Source organism: Mytilus trossulus, chromosome 13 (genome assembly GCF_036588685.1).
Source record: "Mytilus trossulus isolate FHL-02 chromosome 13, PNRI_Mtr1.1.1.hap1, whole genome shotgun sequence".
NCBI classification, from domain to species: Eukaryota; Metazoa; Mollusca; class Bivalvia; order Mytilida; family Mytilidae; genus Mytilus; species Mytilus trossulus.
The window spans coordinates 8,429,927-8,451,136 of NC_086385.1; the positions used below are offsets into that span (position 1 = coordinate 8,429,927).

The window sequence follows — 21,210 nt, forward strand, 5'->3', positions numbered from 1 at the left end:
ACATGATGAATTTACTGCTTTAATAAGAAGATGTGGCGAAACATAATATAGTTTAATGAAAACTGGTCATTATCGTAATATACGGACAAACCACAGCTAGGACAATGGTATTGACTAGTGATAATGAGTGAGCCGTAGGCGTTGTCATTATCGCTGCCGCATTTCATACCAATGTCATACGGCCATGAATTACCAGTTCTTTAATAATTACTAGTACATGTATTATGTTCATTTCATTGCGGAACCATGTTTTCATCAATTAAATTCTCATAAATTCCAAATGTTCAAATGTTCGAGTTATTGCACGATTTTTATAGCAAATAGTGAAGACCAGTCGTAGAATTACATGTAGCTATTATAGGTCACTGGCATTCATTTGAGTGCAATTGCTCAGTATATGCATACAAAATAAAGTTTTCTTTAATTTTATAATTTACGAAAACGTATGGTTAACAATTCAACAACTTAAATGATAGTACGTCACAATATTAAGATGGAAAGACACTGGTTAAATAATTGGTTGAATACATGTTAGACTTTGGTTGAGTATTTTAAAGAAATTAAAACAGGTTATAAGAATAGGTCTAGAATGGGTTTTTTTTATTGTTGGAGTAAGCCGGAGTGCTCGGAGAAAACCAACGACCATCGATATGAAAATGAAACTTTCTAGCCAATTAAGATTCTATATATAGTTCCATTACATTCAAAACTAAAAAAAGCTAGATAGTAAAACAAATGGATCAAAAATATTGCTACAAAATGCGTGTCATTTTGGAAGCATATTTTCAAGTTGTTAGCACAAATTCATTAGAACAAGGAATTATTTATTGATATATTGATAGATATACTGTTCCCTGATTAAAACGATTAAGTATTATTGATATTTATTATATACTTAGTAGTAAATACAGATAAATTGTATATGTAATACAATCATTGGCAAGCGTGCTGTATCAGCCACTCGTGATGATATCGATATCAGCACGGTTGCAAAAGCTTTGTCACACCTTTAATCTGTATGATGTCACGTCATCAATTACAATCACTGTTGCAAAGTCTTTATCAAATCCCTAATCTGTATGACGTCATGTCAAACCTATAATCTGTATGACGTCATTTCAAACCTCCTTATCTCTATCACGTCATGTCACATAAAAAAAACATCTACTTGAGGTATATATATATATGATAAAGTGTATATGATATGGGTCTTTCAATATCACACACCGTATCAACCCTTGACAAATATCATCCCTCGAGCAGAGCTCTTGGGATTATATTGGTGTCTCGGGTTGATACGGATGCGATATTGAAAAAGCCATATGATATTCTCTATATATGAACGAGTCGAAAATCAATACATACGTTAATTCTGAAAATTAAGCCATTGTATAATGAGATGTGAGCCAGAAGAAAAAACTAAATTCACTTATTTCATATAAAAAAATTGAAATGTAAAAACTCACTAAAAATAAAAACAAATTTTATTAAATAGCAAAAAACAACAAAAAAACTAAAAGCATTTACTTGGCATTTCGAATTCAAATAAAAATGACAGCTAATATAGGTACCGTGAAACCTGACGAAACCGAATCCTGCAAAACCGAAAACCTATATAAACCAAAAATATTCTGAAGTACCGTCATACCAACTCTATGCGTTGTGAATCTGATTAAACCGAACATCGGCCAAAACCGAAACTAAACTCAAGTCCCAAAGAGGTTTGGATGAACATGTTCAAACAGGTTTCACTTAATCTTATTTTTTTTGAATTTTCATTAGTAATTTCTTGTGCACACTCGGAATGTCTAAGAGGTTGGTTTCATTATGGAAATTCTTGCTACTTCTTTAGTCACACACTGAAAACATGGATAGATGCTGGGGTGAGTATTGTAACAAACTTTTTTTTGCGAGCGATTGATTTTTTAGCAAAATAATCCGGTAGACTTTGCAATATGTATCACCACTTAATTTGGGCCTGCTAAAAAAAAAACCTACGTAAAGGGTAGTACATATTTACCGGATTATAGTTACTATAAATTGATTTATTACACTGAAATGGTCAGAGTTCAACCAGTTCGCTCATCATAGACTAGTCCATTTATTAAAGACAGGCGTTTTGGATAAACCTATAAATGAATGAAGTGTTCAGTTATGGTCAATGATCCGGTTCAAATATGTAAATGTTTGCACCTGTCCTAAGTCAGAATTCTGATGTTCAGTAGTTGTCGTTTGTTGATGTGGGTCATAAGTGTTTCTCGTTTCTCGTTTTTTTATATATAGATTAGACCGCTGGTTTTCCCGTTTAAATGGTTTAATGCTAGCAAAGTTTGCGGCCCTTTATATATGCTGTTCGGTGTGAAAAATGCTCCATGTTGAAGACCGTACTGTGATGGTTTACTTTACCAAATTGTGACTTGTCCCATTGGTACTCACAACTCATCATCATATATCTTAACACTATGTGTTTTTCCCGAAATAATTAATGAGACACAGCCGTTGATGTTTTTGTAAATCACAGTTTAAAAACATATAAAATTTGTCACATTTTGGAATTTGAGAATATGAAAGTAAAACTATGACGACATTATATAACATTTTGCAATACTTCATTTCTACCTTATATTCAGAATGTTTTAAGGGGGAGGGTGCAGAGGGATAAGTTTCAAAAAGAATTGATCATATTAACGGAAGAAATTATAGTGTCTTAGTATTTAATTTTTGTATATGTTTTTTTTTATAAATCACGTTTGGAATAAGTCTCACAATCAGAAAAGTTACAAATAGAATAACACGATAGCCGATACTTAAAAATACTCTGCTTTAGCACATATAAATTATATAAATTTTTAACTATTTTATTCATCGTATATCGTACACTCTTTGGTATATCGGTTTTGTGACACTGATAGTATATTAGATATCAGTAATGATAATTAAAACGGCAATCCTTATCACACACATCTTCGAATAGACTGTCCCTATGCAAATTAAAACGTAAGCTTCGCCCGATTAGTTGAAATAACATTCAATTTGGTAATACGCATAGCTTTAAACATATTACAATTTTGAATATATTTTAGTTATTAAGGTTTCAAATGAAAGGTGGAGAACTGGTTATACTTGTGGAAATTAAAAATTGTATCAATCAATTCTTAAAATGAGAGGATGTATTGCTTGTTCAAGAGAAACAAAGTATCTGTTTTTTTGTGTCCTAAATTTCGGTAACAAGTACATGTACGGTCTGATCATGACGTTGTGCATTATTATTTGAACTTTTGATTTGTGAATTCCCTCTTGGCATTCTATCTCCCCTTTTATTAATCAAATTAACAACATCTTTCTATAAGTATGTAATTCTATTAACCTTCATTTCATTTTAATGATATATAAATAACTCATAGACGAACACGACACACCATATTAACCTACACGTATCAAGGTGGTACCTAACACCTTCACTAAAATTAATTTGGCTCGTTCACTTTTCATTGAATTTTCACAAAATGTTTACTTTGACCATATGACAAAAATACAAAAAGGTAGAAAACAAACAACTTGAAACTCACACTTATTCGGAAATTTTTTGTGGGAAAATAGCAGTCTTACTAACAGTATGTTTTATTATTCAGAAGATTAATATTTCATGAAAAATAGAACGTATATAAAACGTGCAGTTGATTTTTACAGAGCCCTCTTCTCGTAATGTTATGAACCACTTAAATCAGTTCCAAAATTGTAATGACAGAAAAAGAAACAGTCACACCTACAAAACTAACATCACTTGTAGAAGACTTGAAATAAAAAGTAAAATCACAAAAATACTGAACTCTGAAAAAAATTCAAAAAGGAAAGTCCCTAATCAAATGGTAAAATCAAAAGCTGTTAAACACCAAACGAATGGACAACAACTGTCATATTCTTGACTTGGTACAGGCATTTTCTTGTGTAGAAAATGGTTCATTGAATCTGCTTTTGTAGCAATTTAATGTCATTTCATTTTCATGGTGTTGTCGTCTTAAAATAATATCATCGATTCTGTTCAGAGTTTTTGCAGAACGTATAATTCACATCTAGCAATAATAGAAACCAGAGGAGAAAATGCCTTTTTAACAGACACTATTGAACTTATCAAGAATGGAATCGGAAAAAGGGACACCAATGATAGTATGTTTATACTCTTTATATCCGATCATATATTTCCCTCTGATAATGTGATATTGAAAGGAGCGGGTCCAGTAAGGGCCGATTTTGGCCTCAAATTTCAGGTTCATCTGACGACAGATTTTGGACACTTTTTAATCAACTAAGTGTCCATTTCAATTGATTCAATTAGTAAATGTGAAAGATTTTATCTGATTCAGTCATAAAAAATGCTTCGATTCAAGCTTAAATAGACCAAAAAACTATCAAATATGCCAAAAAATTCACTTTTCAGATGATCTTTGTCAAAAAAGAAAGTGGCCGCATCCGTGTTTATCCTTAACCTTCAAATTTGTTATGTATAATCATCAAATACAACTTACATTTCAATTTTAAGAATGAACACAAATGAGGCTACTTTCATTTAAGACAAAAACTGCCTAAAATTTTACTTAAATGCTAAAATTGTGAAGATTTCAGTATTTTAGCATGACTTAATGATGCTAGTTCAAGATATATGTGCATTGTATTGTCAAAAATGGATCAAAATAATGTAGCAGAAGCATTCTACTTTCTAATAAATAGTTAAAAATTTACATTTTAACAATTTTGTAAAACTGCTATGTTTTGGGGCCAAAAAAAAGGTCTTACTGGATCTACTCCTTTATCATTTATTTAGTATAAAATACAGCAATTTTGTATATCTAATAAAGGTTCTTTTTTCCAGTCTGTATCATCTATCCTGTATTGCATACCCCGTATCGCATACCTGGTGTTACGTTATAAATCAAATGACGTCAACGTTTGATATATGACGTCGTCCAGTTGCTGTATTTCGCGGCTTAGGAAAAAAGTGAGCTCCCACTCAAAAAATGTCATTTATACTAATGTCGTCCCTTGTTTACTGTTATTGTATAATTCAAGATGGCGGTATACCCCTGAACTAACTTTACCGACCTTACAAGAGCTTTAAAACTTCCATTTGTTGTCAATATCCTAATATAGATCTTATGATTTTGTAACGTCTTATGGACTTTGCCGTTACGTATTTTTGTTCATGATGTTTTCATGAGAGATAAAGAAATTAAATAATATTCTGAATGGTTTAGGAGACTTTTGGTTAGGAGGAACAGACGAAGTTATTGAAGGTGTATGGGTATGGGCATCAACAGGAAAAGACTTGACATACACCAACTGGTTTCCAGGGGATCCAGATAACTGGGAAACAGGTGAAAACTGTTTGGTGTTGTCTTGGCTTTATGGCACACATGGAACATGGAACGATCAAGAGTGTTCCTTTTTATCACCTTTCATCTGTGAAACGGAGTAAGTAATTTTAATTAATTGTTAATTACTAGTAGGTACTTTTAATTACTTCTTAATTATATCCGTCAATCTATTCTCGTTAGTAATATTTCGTATATGTATTTGTATATGTTACTGTGGATTCATTGTTATTGTTCCTTTGTATCACCTGTCATCTGTGAAACGGAGTAAGTAATTTAAATTATTTACTATGGTGAGTTTTGGAATTTGAGTCAGATGTTGGTGCTTTCCCTTCGATACAAGGTAAAATATTTTGCACAATAACCATAACATCTGTTCATAAAAGACTTAATAGCACTTAAAAGGTCATTCACCTAAATATAAGCAGATTCTTGATTTTCTAACTTTAGATTTTAGACCCAAATAATACCAAAGCAAATATAAGGTTAGATCCGCGTCAGGTTTTTCAGGTCATATTTTGAAATTATCAAATATTTTGAAAAGGAGCTCTATGACCTATCAATTTGTTTCTGCTTATTTTGATCCCGAACTAATGCTCTTCCAGCTTATATTATCAATTTAATTTAAATTCTTGTTTTATTTAATTTCACTTTAGTTCATCCTTATTTAATTCTTAATTTTTTCCGTCAAGCTATTCTCCTTATAAATAGTAATATTTCTCATATTTATCTGCTCATGTTACTGTGGCTTCATTATTATTGGTAAGATACCAATTTTCACGGGTTTCGTAGGTACAGGTGGAACACGAACTAAAATGTTCAACAAATAGCAAATTATCTATATGCTTTGTATGAAGTGATTGATTGGCTTCACCGCGGAATCAAATATTCACAAAATAAGTTTTTCTCAATCCACAAAAATTGGTACCTACGGGAAAAAAATGAATCCAGTAATGGTGACTGTATTGAATAGGAGTAAATTGTTGTTACAAGTTTAATCCCATACAAAAGGGACGGGATTTACAGTAAAACATCAGTGACAGCAATGCTACCTTTTCAATAAGAGGAAATACGAAATACTAACAGCAATCAACAAGGAATTTAAAAATGTCATACAGTGAAGAAAAAAACAAGAGTGCAATTAGACATCATAAGCAAATTAAAACACAGAACATACACAGGTTAATTTATGACAAATTTCAAGCTCAAAACAACCACAGACACATCAAAAACAGTGCACGTAGATACCGTAAACAGAAAAATATACAATACAATATGTGCAACACTTCCACATTCACAAAACACACTGTATATAGATACCGGAAACAGAATAATACACAGTGAAACAACATGTCTAAAACAAACACGGGCAAGCTCGACGCAAACACAGAAACAGGGAAGAGTACATTTGAATACCATATGCAGAAGAAAACAATGAATTTCATGTACTAATCAAACACAGGTAATGACAAATTTTAAGCTCAAAACAACCACAGAAACAGGAAAGCGTACACGCAGATACAATCAACAGAAGACAATACAAACTACAAGTACAAAACAAAGACAGGTTAATATGAAAAATTTCAAGCAGAAAACACCGACAAACAGTTAAGATTGATAACTTGAACTGCGTAACACCTAGAATACATTCAAATGACATCACCAAATTTATTAACCATAGATAGTTATTAAATCAGACTAGCATATGACCTAATGTAACTGTTTGAAATGAAATACAGTGTTCAGGTTATCATGTAAAATATGTTCAGTTCTAGGTTAGCCTTTTGGGATATTAAATTATTTGTTTTACGCAATGTCATGTGTAACTGATGGATCTCATCAAACCTGTACAATCTGCTGACTTCTTGGCAAACTAAACCTTCAGGTACTTGTTGCAAGACTGAATTTAACTTCACAATGAGGCTAAAAAAGCAAAATCATGATATTAAAAACTCATAAACGGTACCACGCTTGTAATTTGATTCGCCAGAAGCTAGTTGTCTACACAAAATTCATCCGTGAATCGCTGTATATGACATAAAAAATATACAGTAAACGCATTTTGACTGCTCGAATAGTGCAGTATAAGCCATTATAAAATTGAGAATGGAAATGGGGAATGTGTCAAAGAGACAACAACCCGACCAAAGTGCAGACAGCAGGCGAAGGCCATATATGTGTCTTGAATGCAGCGAGAAACTCCCGCATCCAGAGGCGTGCTTCGGCTGGCCCCTGAACAAAAATTGTCAGTGATAAAGGACGTCATACTTATCTCCGAAATTTACACAAGAAACTAAAATTAAAATTTTATAAGACTAACAAAGGTTAGAGGCTTCTGACTTGGGACAGGCGCAAATATGCGGCGGGAAAAACATGTTTTTTTTAGTTCTTAACCCTCCCCCTATACCTCTAGCCAATGCATATAAACCAAACACACAACAACACGCACAGTAAAACTCAGAGTCCGATGTCAGAATAGGTAACAAAAGAAACTAAACAAAATGACAATGATGCATTATTTAACAACGGACGACTAGCAGTTAGTGACTTGCTGCTACACCATATGAGTATTTATTACAATCCCTACCGTAAGGGGTTTAGTTATATACCATCATAAAATGAGAAGAACATAACCCGTATCATGCCAACACCTGGTTTTAGAATAATTTAGTTTATTTCCGATGCAAAGACCCTATATGAGAATCAAAATTAAAGCCAAAACATGTAATCATTAACGAACTGACAACAGTATTGTAACTATATCTCTTCTTTATAAGTCTGTTTAACGGTTTTCTTAGCATATGAGGTGAATGCCAACATTTTGTAAAGAATACTACCATAAAAAGAATTGGATGTGAAATAGCAGAACGTATAAGATGTCTGCATGTTGAATTATGTTTGTTTTTGTTGCTGAGTCAATGGTGACAATGTTTCTGTGTGTGTTACATTTCAGTGTTGTGTCGTTGTTCTCCTCTTATATTTAATGCGTTTTCCTCGGTTTTAGTTTGTTACCCCGATTTTGTTTTTTGTCCATGGATTTATGAGTTTTAAACAGCGGTATACTACTGTTGCCTTTATTTATTAACCATACTCTAAACAAGTATCTTACAACTGTAAGATTAAGCTAGCTATTCAACCAGGCTAAAAATCACTATGTTCAGCGTTCAACTCCTATACCAAATCAGTAATATAACTGTTGTTTGTCATTCGTTCCATTGGTTGATCAAGTCTAACGTTTTTTTTTTGTAATTATTTTGAGATTTTCTCCTATTTATTCCATGAATTCGGTATTTTTATTTATATTGTTGTACATATAATGGTGTTTACATTCAAAGTAAACATCCTACATGACTAACTTGCTCAACAGTAGTGTACTCAGGTGTGCGAAAATGATGTACTCCCGTTACTTATATTATTAAGAATATCCTAACTTTGTTTTCTTGTCAAAGATTTAGAAGATTTACAAAATGTATATAACTGATTAATTAAAATTGGTTTTTCCCTTTTTATACATTTACAGATTCCCAGCTTCAGGAAGCATAATTGGATAAATGAATTTAAAGATTGGCAAGCATTGAATGTGTCTGATCAATTGGATGCAAGAATAGCCACTTTTACTTCGACCTTTAAGTTTGCCACTCCATCTGGTATAATCCAGCTCTATTTTATGGTATAAATTCGTATGAAAAATTGATAATAGTTATCTTCTTGACTTCATGTGAATGTATTAAAAACTTTGGTGAACTATTTAAATTGTTCATTCTATTTTTTCCTTGTATCATCTTCTTGACTTAGGCTGTTGAATGCAAAAACTATTTATGATTTAAAAATGTCATTTTCAATTATAAGACAACAAAAAAACCTTTTACACAAAATAAAATAAAACACAAAACAACAAAATATAAAACAAAAAAAAACTAGATGACAAACAACCAAACATTCAAATACAAACGTTTGGTAAATAGTTATCATTGTGTGATTTTGGAAACTATTTTCTTTGATGGAGATTTTTTTGTTGGCAAGTATTCCTCTTCTTTCTTTCTTTAATGATAAAATTGAAATCGGAAATTTGGGATGTGTCAAGCAGACAACAATATATCTTGATATATATTTAATAATCTTAATACCATTATAAAAGGATGCACTATACATTTAAGTCGGCCTCATAATTTACATCTAGAAACTGACAATGAGGGTCGATTGAAAACAAATCTTTACGACAAAAGAGATGATTTCAGCTTTCCAATTGTGAACTTTCCATTTCTAGCAACATTCCAGAAGCACCTGCATACGGGGTATATATCTTCCAATTGATACGATATTCCCGTGCTTGCATTTCCTATCATGATTTTCGTGATAGATGGTTCTTGCTTACAAGGAAGCTATTAAACCAAGAGTTCTAAATGGTGAAGTTGAAATCATCCCTTCGTAAATTTTACGAAAGCCATCACGAGTTGGTTGACCGTTATTGAATAACCGTTTCACGAATGATATCGGATATGTTCCTTACGTCGTAACTACTATTCTCTTCCCTTTCATAAATGTGATCTACCGAATTAGACTATTTACCGGATTTGTTATCACATAAGCAACACGACGGGTTCCACATGTGGATCAGAATCTGCTTACCCTTCCGGAGCACCTGATATCACCCCTAGTTTTTGGTGGGGTTTGTGTTGTTTATTCTTTAGTTTTCTATGTTGTGTCATGTGTACTATTGATTGTCTGTTTGTCTTTTCCATTTTTAGCCATGGCGTTGTCAGTTTATTTTCGATTTATGAGTTTGGCTGTCCCTTTGGTATCTTTAATCCCTCTTTTAATGTAGAAAACTAATGAGTATTGAGCCTGCGTTCATTAATATATCAACGACTATCTAAAACGACTTACCACGTTGTTATTGTAATTGAGTTCAAAATAATCCAAGGGAACTTCATATAATCTTTTTGTTTAATGTGAAAAAAAATTAACTTTTGAATTCATAAAAGTCTTTAAGTCACTCGGGATTAATCTAAAATACCTTATAGCAAAACGTACAAAACGCTAGTTGTGGCATTACCGTTTGAGTATTATTACCGAATTTTGTTCTTCCAGTGACAAAGAGGATGAATGCCACTAGTGAAGCATGATCTGCACACTACTAGTATTTCGGAGTACCTGAGATAACTTCTGATTTAAGTTCGGTTAACATTCTTGTTGTTAATTCGGTTGTAGTGTTTTGTTGATTTGTCTCTCTTTCTTATACTTTTTTTTATTTTGTTCTTGGCATTATCAGTTAATAAGTTTTAAAGTTATCCTAAGTATCTTTTACTTCTGCATCTACAATTTCCTCAATTAGATGACGATTTGCCTATCACATGTTTATTTCTACTCTAGAGAACAATTGTCGGATATAGCAAACCTTGGGGAATATGTAGACCCCATGCTCTTAAATTCTTAATTGATTTTATCATTCATTGTGTTGTTTTCTAGCGTCACTGATTGGTCTTTAGTAGACGAAACTCATGTCTGGCATGCCCAATATTGTACGCCGTTAAGACGCTTTCACGGTCATATTGCTGATTGGGTAGACACGTTTAGGAGATGTACTTGTTGCTTCCCTAGGGTAAAAAGTGCCTATCAATAAACATGATAAAGAATAAACATTTGATTTATGGTTTGTTCTATTATAAATACTACTTAATTCAACAAGCAAATGCTTCTTATAGCTAGGCTACTACATTTAAAGATGATGATTTTATATGCACCAGTAGTTAAAACTTTTACAAAAGATGTTCATGCAACACAAATATTTTCCAATAAAAATCTTCTAAGATATGAGTTATCTATTATTCTATATTCTGCGTCTCCATCCAGATTCTCGTGTATACCATGAGGCTCCTGGTTGGGGGTGTTGTTTATTTCTGTATTCTTTAAATTGTGATGCCACATTTCTCTACATTTTATTTATCTTACTCATTACTCATTCTCTAATCTTTATATTCTAGCATCCCAATATATTTTACTTACTGATGTTTAATTACATTATGACGTTTATCTTTGATTTATATACTGGTTACCAATGTAGAGGACAAATTGATGTCATATGTAACTTTCAAACATAATCCACATGATATATGCGACCATTCTTGAATGAAATTAATATTACGTTAATATAACCCTTTTTGAAACCATTTTATAAATGTTTAATTCCCATTGTCTAGATTGTTCATTATTCATGTGTTGTTACCGTATATTTTATGTTTCATTGTTAATGTATTGTTTCTGTATATTTTAACCGCTCTTCTTGAGACTACCTATTGGATCCGATAACACACCATAAAGCAATAAAATTATTATTTTATTGCCATTCATAACTCTTAACGGACCAATTAACAGACCGGGTTTTATACATCCGACGAATTAACAGACCGGGTTTTATACATCCGACACATTAACAGACCAGGTTTTAAATAAAAATTGATAAATGACAGACTATCGTGTAGATTTTTAACACAATGATATACAAACATTTTAGAACATGTGATAACAAAACATCTTCTGTAATGTGAAGCCAAATGAAATAAACATAAAACAAGACATCGGACCAAGCAAACGCATAACAATTAAATAAAACACAAAACGACTTAAGTACCTGTCTTGCAGAAGGTGATTCATGACATGTCACAGAAGTAATTGTTTTTGCCCTATATCATAAGAACTTTGGTAGATGAGTAAAATTCTGTCTTTATTTTTCCTGTATTATGCCCGTTGCCATGGTAACTATCAAATCAACATTTTGCCTGAATATGTGAAAAAGACCCTTTTTGAAAATATAAAATAAGGGAATCTAAAGTCTCATAGAAATAAGGTTTATCAGTAAAAACAATATGTATATTTACAGTATTAAACCCCAAACTATACAGAAACGTTAAAATTTTGAATTTACTAAATAGTTTGTTTCCATTTAAAAATGTGTTAAAATTAGAAAATGAAAAATTTCAAAAACTCCTAAATTTTAAATCGGTTTATCTCCCAAGACCAACAATAACATGACATGTCATGGACAAATTTTGAAAGACCACATTTTATATATTCATGAAATGAAAAGAAAGTCGTGTGGTTTTTTTTTTTTATAAAAAAATAATTTTAGTCAAAAAATGTAAATTTTCACCAAAATTCAGATTACCAATCAGATGAATAATCAAACATTTTGAACTGAAAAAAAGCTAAAATATTGCATTTATATGTTCAATTCTGACACACATTTTGTTAATTTTAAACGAGAATATATGATAAATGAAGATATACTTGTACAAAATGAAAAATCATCACTCTGGGTATTGTGCACCCCCCCCTTTTTCGATTTTTTTAAAAATGTGATATCTCATTGTGTTTACTTGTGAACTAAGTATTTAAAAAAATAAAGCATAATACAATTTCTGAAGTTGAGGGCAGTCTATTTACCCGATCCCTGCAATATTATATGTAAGATTTCTCAGAAGTTTGAAAAAATGGTAATACGCATGTCAGTGAAAAAGAATAATGTTAAATCCAAAACTTAATTACTATCTATGTATAAAAATAAGTGGATGTGTTGTAATGGTCAATGACACAACTCTCCACCAGAGAGCAAAGACATAGAAATAAACAACCACAGGTCACCGTATAGCCTTCAACAATGAGCATAACATGATTATCTATGAAACAAATCTTAATGAACATTTAAAAAAAAAATAGCTCAGTATACTTTCTCTTTCAAAATGGCTATTTTAAAGAAGTTACAGTATCAATTTAATGCAACTCATTGTTAGTTTTTGAAACAGATTGATGCTTTAAAAACTTTAACCCTAGACTAAGCTCTGCTTAACAAGAAGATTCACCCTGAAATGTCTGGTTGGTTTTATTTATCATTGAATTACTTTTGAAACTCTGTAAGTGTTATGTAAAGATTTTAAAACAAGTATCATATCAATTTAACATTATCAATGTTCTAAGAAAATGAGGTCAGGGTAAGATGAGCTATGTCAGACAGACGAAAAAGAGAGAACGGAAACGCAAAATTCAGCATTTTTTTTCCATTTTAAAGGGGCATAACTTATTGACAGTACAAGTAACACCAATAACATTCTAACTGTTCTGTATTTTATGGAAATAAGCATTGCGTATAAGTTTCAAAACATTTGGTTGTGGCAAACGTGAGTTAGAGAACGGAAACAAAAAAGTCAGCAATTTTTTCCATTTGTAAAAGGGTATAACTCTGGAACAGACGTACTTACGGACAAGGGTACAACTTAATGCCCCGTTTGCTACGGTGGGAGCATGCAAATTCTACATGTTCTATCTGAGGAAATATGTACCAGGCAACGATCTACATAAGAATTTGTAAATGTTTCTATTGTATATGGTGGAAAGGACAGATTGTCTATTATTTTTTTTTAAAACCTAACTGAATTATTATTTGTATACGGCAGAGTAAATGCATTGTTTATGGTTCTCGAAACATAATTATTTTCCTTGTGGGCCTTGAAGAAATTTTGCTGGTCCTAACTATAATATACTGTTTTTATTCTCAAACCTTCATGACAACCATGTGCAATGACCATTCATTGAATTTTGCCTAATTTAATCAATTGTTATATTTACATATTTTTATGCCCCCGCCGTGTCGGAGGGGGATTAAGGTTTACCTTTATCCGTCCGTCAGAATGTCCAAAAGTTGGTTTCTGTTCTCTATCTTAAGCTTGCCTCAACTAAATGTTATGAAACCTGATCACATTGCTTATTACCATAAAACACAGACTAAGTTTGAATTTAGGTGGTGTCACTTAAACCGTCCAAGAGTTATGCCCCTTTACAAATAGAAATATTGTTGAGTTTTTAGTTTCTGTTCTCTAACTTTAGTTTGTCTTTACCAAATATTATTAAAATTATAGACAATGCTTAACACCACCAAATACAGATCAAGTTTGAATTTTGGTGGTGTCACTTTTACTGTTCCATGACATGCCTCTTTACAGAGGGAAACAGTTGCTGAATTTTTCGTTTTGTATTTCTTTCTTTTGTTTGCCTCAACCAAATATTATGAAACTTTTACAAAATACTTATCACCATAAAAGTTAGAACACAATTGGTTAGTGTCACTTTTACCGTTCTTCAGTTATGTCCGTTTATAACTGTTTATGATATGCAAGCGGGAGCATCATCGATAGAGCTAATTGTCAGATGAATCTATGAATGATAACGCAAAAGGTTTGGATATAAAATGAGAACAGGAATCATAAAATATTAAAAGAAACAAGCGGTTTTTTATTCAATCATCTTGTTTTATTATAGAAACTGCGCATTCAGGCTGTTGTAACCAAAAACAAACACTCAAGTGTCAATGGCATATACTTTCATTCATTTAAATAATCAGTACTAAAGAAATCAGTTTGCAATGTTTTTGATTTTGTTCATTGTTCACAAATATATGCATGCTTACTTGCAGAAGCATGATCACAATTAAAATCGTTAAGATTGTAATGTAGATAAGGATCAAAACACATACATTCCTGTGGGTCTTCGGGTGTCCCATTGGGCTGACCTTTAGGGAAAATGAAGTAGGTCATCTTCAACATTTCCCCTTTCTTTATCCACCTCCAATCACCAGCAGGATTGTTCCTGTTGAGGTTACGACCACCAACATAATAGTATAAACCTAGCAATACAGAATCATATAATGTTATATCATTTATTCCTCTAAGAGATTTTATGTATTTTTGTTTTAAATGTCCTAAATTTGTGAACGTTGTCTCGTATTTGATATCTTTAAAAGTAATTAATATCATTAGTTTACAGAAAATTAAGACATATCACTCATTTACTGTGATACATTTTTTGTATATTAATTGGGTCGTTAGTTTTCTCTTTTGAATTGTTTTACATTGATATTTTGGGGCCTTTGATATTTGACTATGCGGTATAGGCTTTGGTCTTTGTTGAAGGCCGTGTGGTGACTTATAGATTTTAATTTCTGTGTCAATTTTGGTCTCTTGTGGAGAGTTATCTTTCTGGCAATCATCTCACATTTTCTTTTTTTTATATTAAATAACCCCGGGCCCTAACGGAAAGGATTGTGCCTGATATTCATATGATGCAGAGACAATCTTTCAATCAGGTTAATTGAAGTCTGGCTGTCGATACTTATATTTTCAAAATTTTCACAGATTTATCGCAGACTGATTAAATAGACAATAACTGTTAAGTGTCTTTAAATATCAGCTGTATTTGTACGAGGCTAGGAAACAAGGTGTATGCGAGCTTCTAGCGAGCTACTACATCTGTTTCGAGCCGAGTACAAATACAGCTGATATTTAAAGACACTAAACAGTTATTGTCTTTATCCTACAATTCATTTTGTATATTGTTTGTGTTTTGAAAGACACAAAAACTAACATATTTAGCATTTATTTTCGATTTGTTATCCCTTGAGGCCCGCGTAGTAATGTCAAAATCACACATTACGCTGAAGACGGGATCGCAAAAAAGAATCTCAAATGGTCAACAATAATACATCGCTCAAGGTGAATAATTATCTATTTTAACATAACAACTAATTTCAACAGTAAAAACAAATAACAAAACATTGTCAAATTTGAAACAGAAGTGCACGAGTTGTCGTACGCTTCAGACTTGACCTTCACTAAACATGCATGCTGAAATTGACATTGTTGATTTAGTAACACAATCATACACATTCAAGTTTTGAAATCGACAATTGTCATCGTCATTGTAATGCAACTGGAATACACATTCTGAGGTCACACAGGTTCAAACAATACTCAGTCCGGCAGTGGGCGGAGCTTTAAAGCGATATCTGTAAAGTATACAGATACAGCATAGCGATATCTGTAGGGCTGTATCTGTATAGTAGGACACCCAATTGCAGGTTAAATAAAATAAATTCATTTAGTAATTATTTTAAGAGAACTCTTTGATAATTGGTGCTATGTGTGTTTGTTTTTATTATCAGTATGTTGATTCAAGCGTTTTCAATTGATTTTACAGCTTTTTCTCTTGTGACAACACTGTCCTTGGTTAAGTAGGATTGGGTTGCCCAACAAGTGTTTAATTTTGGCTACATTGTCTTAGGTCAGGATGTTAGTTTATTTGAAAATCAAATGCTACTTTTGTAATCATTTTGTACATTATCAGGTCGATTGTGCACCGTTTGTATCAATTTTCCAGTTACAGTCCTTGGATGGTGTAAACTTCCCACTAACACCATACACCATAACACCATACACCATACACCATTACACCATACACCTTGTACCATTACACCATACACGTTACACCTTTGCACCATACACCTTACACTTTACACCATACACCATTACCCATTCTATCTACACGATCCGAAATTACCCATAATGCAATTAAATTTCCAATATTAAGATTATTATTATTGTTTATGTTTACAATTTGAAAAAAACAAAATAAAAAGAACTTCGTTTTCAACTAATGAAATGTCGTACACCATCATTCACACCATTCCCGATCACACGTTACACAATCACACCATTCCCCATACACCATTACACCATTCCCCTTACACCATACACCATAGCACCATACACCTTACACCATTGCACCATACACCATACACCATTACACCATACACGTTTTTTTGGGAAGTTTACACCATCCAAGGGCTGTAAGGACCTTTTATTGCTTGCTATCCAGTTTGAGAAAAAGTGAAATAACAACAAATATCGAATTCAAAGGTAATTAACTCAAATTGAATAATCTCTTTTCAAATGGAATAATTAAAAATCCCCACATCAAACACATGTGTAACAACTGTCTTAGTCATAACTAGGTTCGGGCAATTCCTTCTGAATGTAGAAAATGGTGCGTTTTGCCTATTTCTGAAAGCCGTACAAGGACTTATAGTTATCAACATCTACGATACTTAATCTCGTGTGGTTAATTTCTTTTTTTCATAATAAGTCAATTTGAATGTAATAAGTCATATTATTTTGCATAAAATCATTTCAAGACTGAGAAACACATATCAGTCCTTTATATATGTTATTGGCACATGCACAGTGTCTACTATACATGTTAGTATACCTTTATTCCTTTTTAGAAGCTCGTTTTTCATTAACATTGCTTCTTCCAGAGTTTCAAAGGTCGCTAGATATCCCCCACGCTCCACACAGCCTGCCTGCATTAAAATATTAAACAGTTAATAAGTAAAATTGAGAATGGAAATGGGGAATGTGTCAAAGAGACAACAACCCGCCCATAGAACAGACAACAACAGACGGTCATCAATGGGTCTCCAATGCAATGAGACATTCCCGCCACCAGAGGCGTCCTTCAGCTGGTCCCTAAACAAATACATATACTAGTTCAGTGATAATGAAAGCCATACTCAACTCCAAATTGTACACAACAAACTAAAATTAAAAATGATACAAGACTAACAAAGGCCAGAGGATCCTGACTTGGGCCAGGCGCATAAATGCGGCGGGATTTAACATGTTTATGAGATCTCAACACTCCCCCTATACCTCTAGCCAATGTAAAAAAGGAAACGCATAACAATACGTACATTAAAATTTAGTTCAAGAGAAGTCCGAGTCTGATGTCAGAAGATGTAACAAAAGAAAATAAACAAAATGTCAATAGTACACAAATAACAACAGACTACTAGCAATTAACTGACATGCCAGCTCCAGACTTCAATTAACCTGATTGAAAGATTGTGTCTTCATCATATGAATATCAGGCACAATCCTTCCCGTTAGGGGTTATTTAATATAAAAAAAAAAAAGAAAATGTGTTATGATTGCCGGTGAGATAACTCTCCACAAGAGACCAAAAATGACACAGAAATTAAAATCTATATGTCACCACACGGCCGTTAACGAAGACCAAAGCCTATATCGCATAGTCAGCTATCAAAGGCCCCAAAATATCAATGTAAAACAATTCAAAAGAGAAAACTAACGACCCAATTAATGTACAAAAAATAAACGTAAAACAAATATGTAACTCATAAACAAACGACAACCACTGAGTAACAGGCTCCAGATACATACATAGAGAAAGTGGCGGGGTTAACAATGTATATGTTTGTAAATATTGTTTTCCTGGGATTCTTGTTGTTCAATATTTATTTTTACCGAATCATTAGTAGAGTTAAATAATGTTTTTTGTCTCACGAACTCTGTTTCCTTTCAACGTGAAATTTCGTAAAGACAATTTTAGTTTTCATGATTTACGGACTTATCATCCTCAATATACAAAACATGAACAAGCTGGTATTCCAGAAACATATATACTATCTTTTCAAATCGATCTAACCATTTACTAAATTTCCATCGTCCCCATGTGTTATAGGATGGTTCATTTTGGTATTTTTACTCTGCAAGCAAGCTATTGTCAATACTCACTTTTAACGAGGAATTTCAATAAATAAACTCATCATCGATACCAGGATTGGATTTTGCATTTACGCCAGACCCGCGTTTTGTCTACAAAAGACTTATCAGTGACGCTCGAATCCAGAAACGTTAAAAAGGCGAAATATATTACGAAGTTGAAAAGCATTGAGGACCTAATCCAATTACAGCTAAGGTAATTTATTTCTGAGGTAGATAACGTTAGTATAGAAAGTAACTCGTTTTAACCATTAAAAGATACATACATATGCAGCAGCATCTCTGGCCACAGTTTCTGTACTGAAGTAATAACAGCCATCTGCTATTCTGTGATAGGGTGCCTTGCAAGTATCTAGTTGATACGATAGAACATACAAATGTGTTTATAATCGCAATATAACAGTTTTTTTTAATATAATTTAATTTTTAAATACTGATAGCATAACATAAACTTTAATAACCTATAAAAATGCAATATATATACCAATGTGAAATATCACATTTTTTTCTTTAAAAATTGCGACAGCATTTTACAATATTTTATGATTTTTTTTACCGAGTAAATATTTATATCTCATCAGCGGAATATCTTTGTAAAATATTTCAGAAATATTTTATCACTTTGAAATAAATATCAATTATATGGTAATTTTTATACTATTTTGGCTTACAAATCTATGAATGTTTCGAAAAACTAAGGATTTTTTTTATCCCAGGCATGGATAACCTTAGCCGTATTTGGCACAATTTTTTTTGAATTTTGGGTCCACAATGCTCTTCAACTTTGTACTTGTTTGCATTTATAACTATTTTGATCTGAGCGTCACTGATATCTAGATAAAATGTGATAATTTTATTTATTTGTTCACTGAAGGTTCCCCTCGGACCAACATTTTAAAGACGTACTTTATCATGCAAAATATGAAATTTTTCTGTGATTGTCTTGGCAGTATGATCGCTTTTTGCTGCAAATGTATTGTTGTTAATGTCAATTCGGTAAATGTCATTTATTCGGCATTCATTTTTTCTATTCAATATTCGTATGTTTTTCTTTTAGAATTCTTTTCATCTATGCAACTGTGTGTTCGTGTGTGTTACAAACATTAATTCATATTCTGAATAAAATATGCTCTTGGAAAAAGTAAAATCACAAAAATACTGATTGAAGTTTCCCTTATCAACCGGTAAAATCAAAAGCTCAAACACATCAAAAGGATGGAAAACAACTTTCATATTCCTGACTTGGTACAGGCATTTCCTTATGTAGAAAATGGTGGATTTAACCTAGTTTTATAGCTAGCTAATCCTCTCACTTATTTGACTGACGCACACAATTCCATTATATTGACAACGATTTAATGAATCTATTGTTTAGTTTCGATGCGATTTACTGCAAGAATGGTATTGTTATATTTAAACACCTTACCTTGAAGTGCATTGCTACATTTAAACACCTTACCTTGAAGTGCATTGCTAAATACTACAATACTAAAAACCAAAATAGCAAAAAGGGACATTTTTTCCCACTGCAATTGGACTGTCGTCGGGGAAAATCACTAAAGTTATTATAGAGATGAGATTGTTGTTATTTAGTTGAATAAAACTGTCACTACCTACTTCCGTTTGATGTTCGTTGTAATTTCAATATGTAAAACTTACAGTTCACCCCCATAATTATATCTTCAATAGGGCAAATCAAAAGTCAATCAAGCATATTTGTATTATTAAAATTCAAGTGTTATTTAAATGTTTATTTCTGACAGCTCTTTTACTGAGTGGCTCATTCACGTTTACGAGTTAATATTTAAAAACATAGCAGATGCCCATTGTTTTGGCAAACACGTAATGTTTCCGAAACCTGCTTTATATAGATATATATATACGCATTTAAAAACTAGTCACATTTGATATACGGGAAACCACATATATCCTTGTATATGTCCTTCGTCAATTTATACTGCATAAATTAGTTGGCTTTAATTTCTTATTTGCTTAAATGTTTAAAGTTTCGATTTTAATCCGATTTAAACGATTGAAGTACGCAGTACGGTTTTGTACGATTGTGATATATTAATTTTATTGACAAATTTGTTGTTTTGAAATGAAAGCGACAAAAACCCAATATTGTGAGATTGAACTTACATAATGAAAAATTAAATTACATAAAATCTCTATCTCAAGATTTTGCATAGAATGTGTTCAATCATCTCATACACAATGAACAGTTGCAAATAAAAACGTAGTTTAAAATTTAAGGAAGGTGGCTTGTCATGTTTTGGATTTTTTGTCAGATTTTTGGAATCCTCTGTTTTTATCCATTTGAATGCCTTTAAAAAATTTGCCCGGTGACCCCATTTGTCTTTTTGAAATTCTTTAACATGTATAATGATAAGCCATCTGTAAAAGTCTTATAAAATTTTAATTACTTTTTA

General features: G+C 32.3%; 2 protein-coding genes across 2 annotated transcripts; one reads left to right on the forward strand and one right to left on the reverse strand.

The window, feature by feature from the left end:
- Positions 1-1,551: 1,551 nt before the first annotated feature.
- On the forward strand, positions 1,552-8,993 carry LOC134694062 (perlucin-like). The gene is made up of 5 exons (XM_063555058.1): positions 1,552-1,567; positions 1,783-1,883; positions 4,047-4,167; positions 5,253-5,469; positions 8,890-8,993. The coding sequence occupies exons 1-5, from the start codon at positions 1,552-1,554 to the stop codon at positions 8,918-8,920; spliced, it is 486 nt and encodes a 161-aa protein (XP_063411128.1). The 3' UTR covers positions 8,921-8,993.
- A 5,640-nt stretch (positions 8,994-14,633) lies between these two features.
- LOC134694778 (collectin-12-like) lies at positions 14,634-20,396 on the reverse strand. Its single transcript, XM_063555829.1, has 4 exons — positions 20,238-20,396; positions 19,045-19,130; positions 17,463-17,556; positions 14,634-15,045 (listed from the first exon to the last, which is right to left on the reverse strand). Exons 1-4 carry the CDS (start codon positions 20,293-20,295, stop codon positions 14,801-14,803), a joined length of 483 nt encoding a protein of 160 aa, XP_063411899.1. The 5' UTR covers positions 20,296-20,396; the 3' UTR covers positions 14,634-14,800.
- Positions 20,397-21,210: the final 814 nt, after the last annotated feature.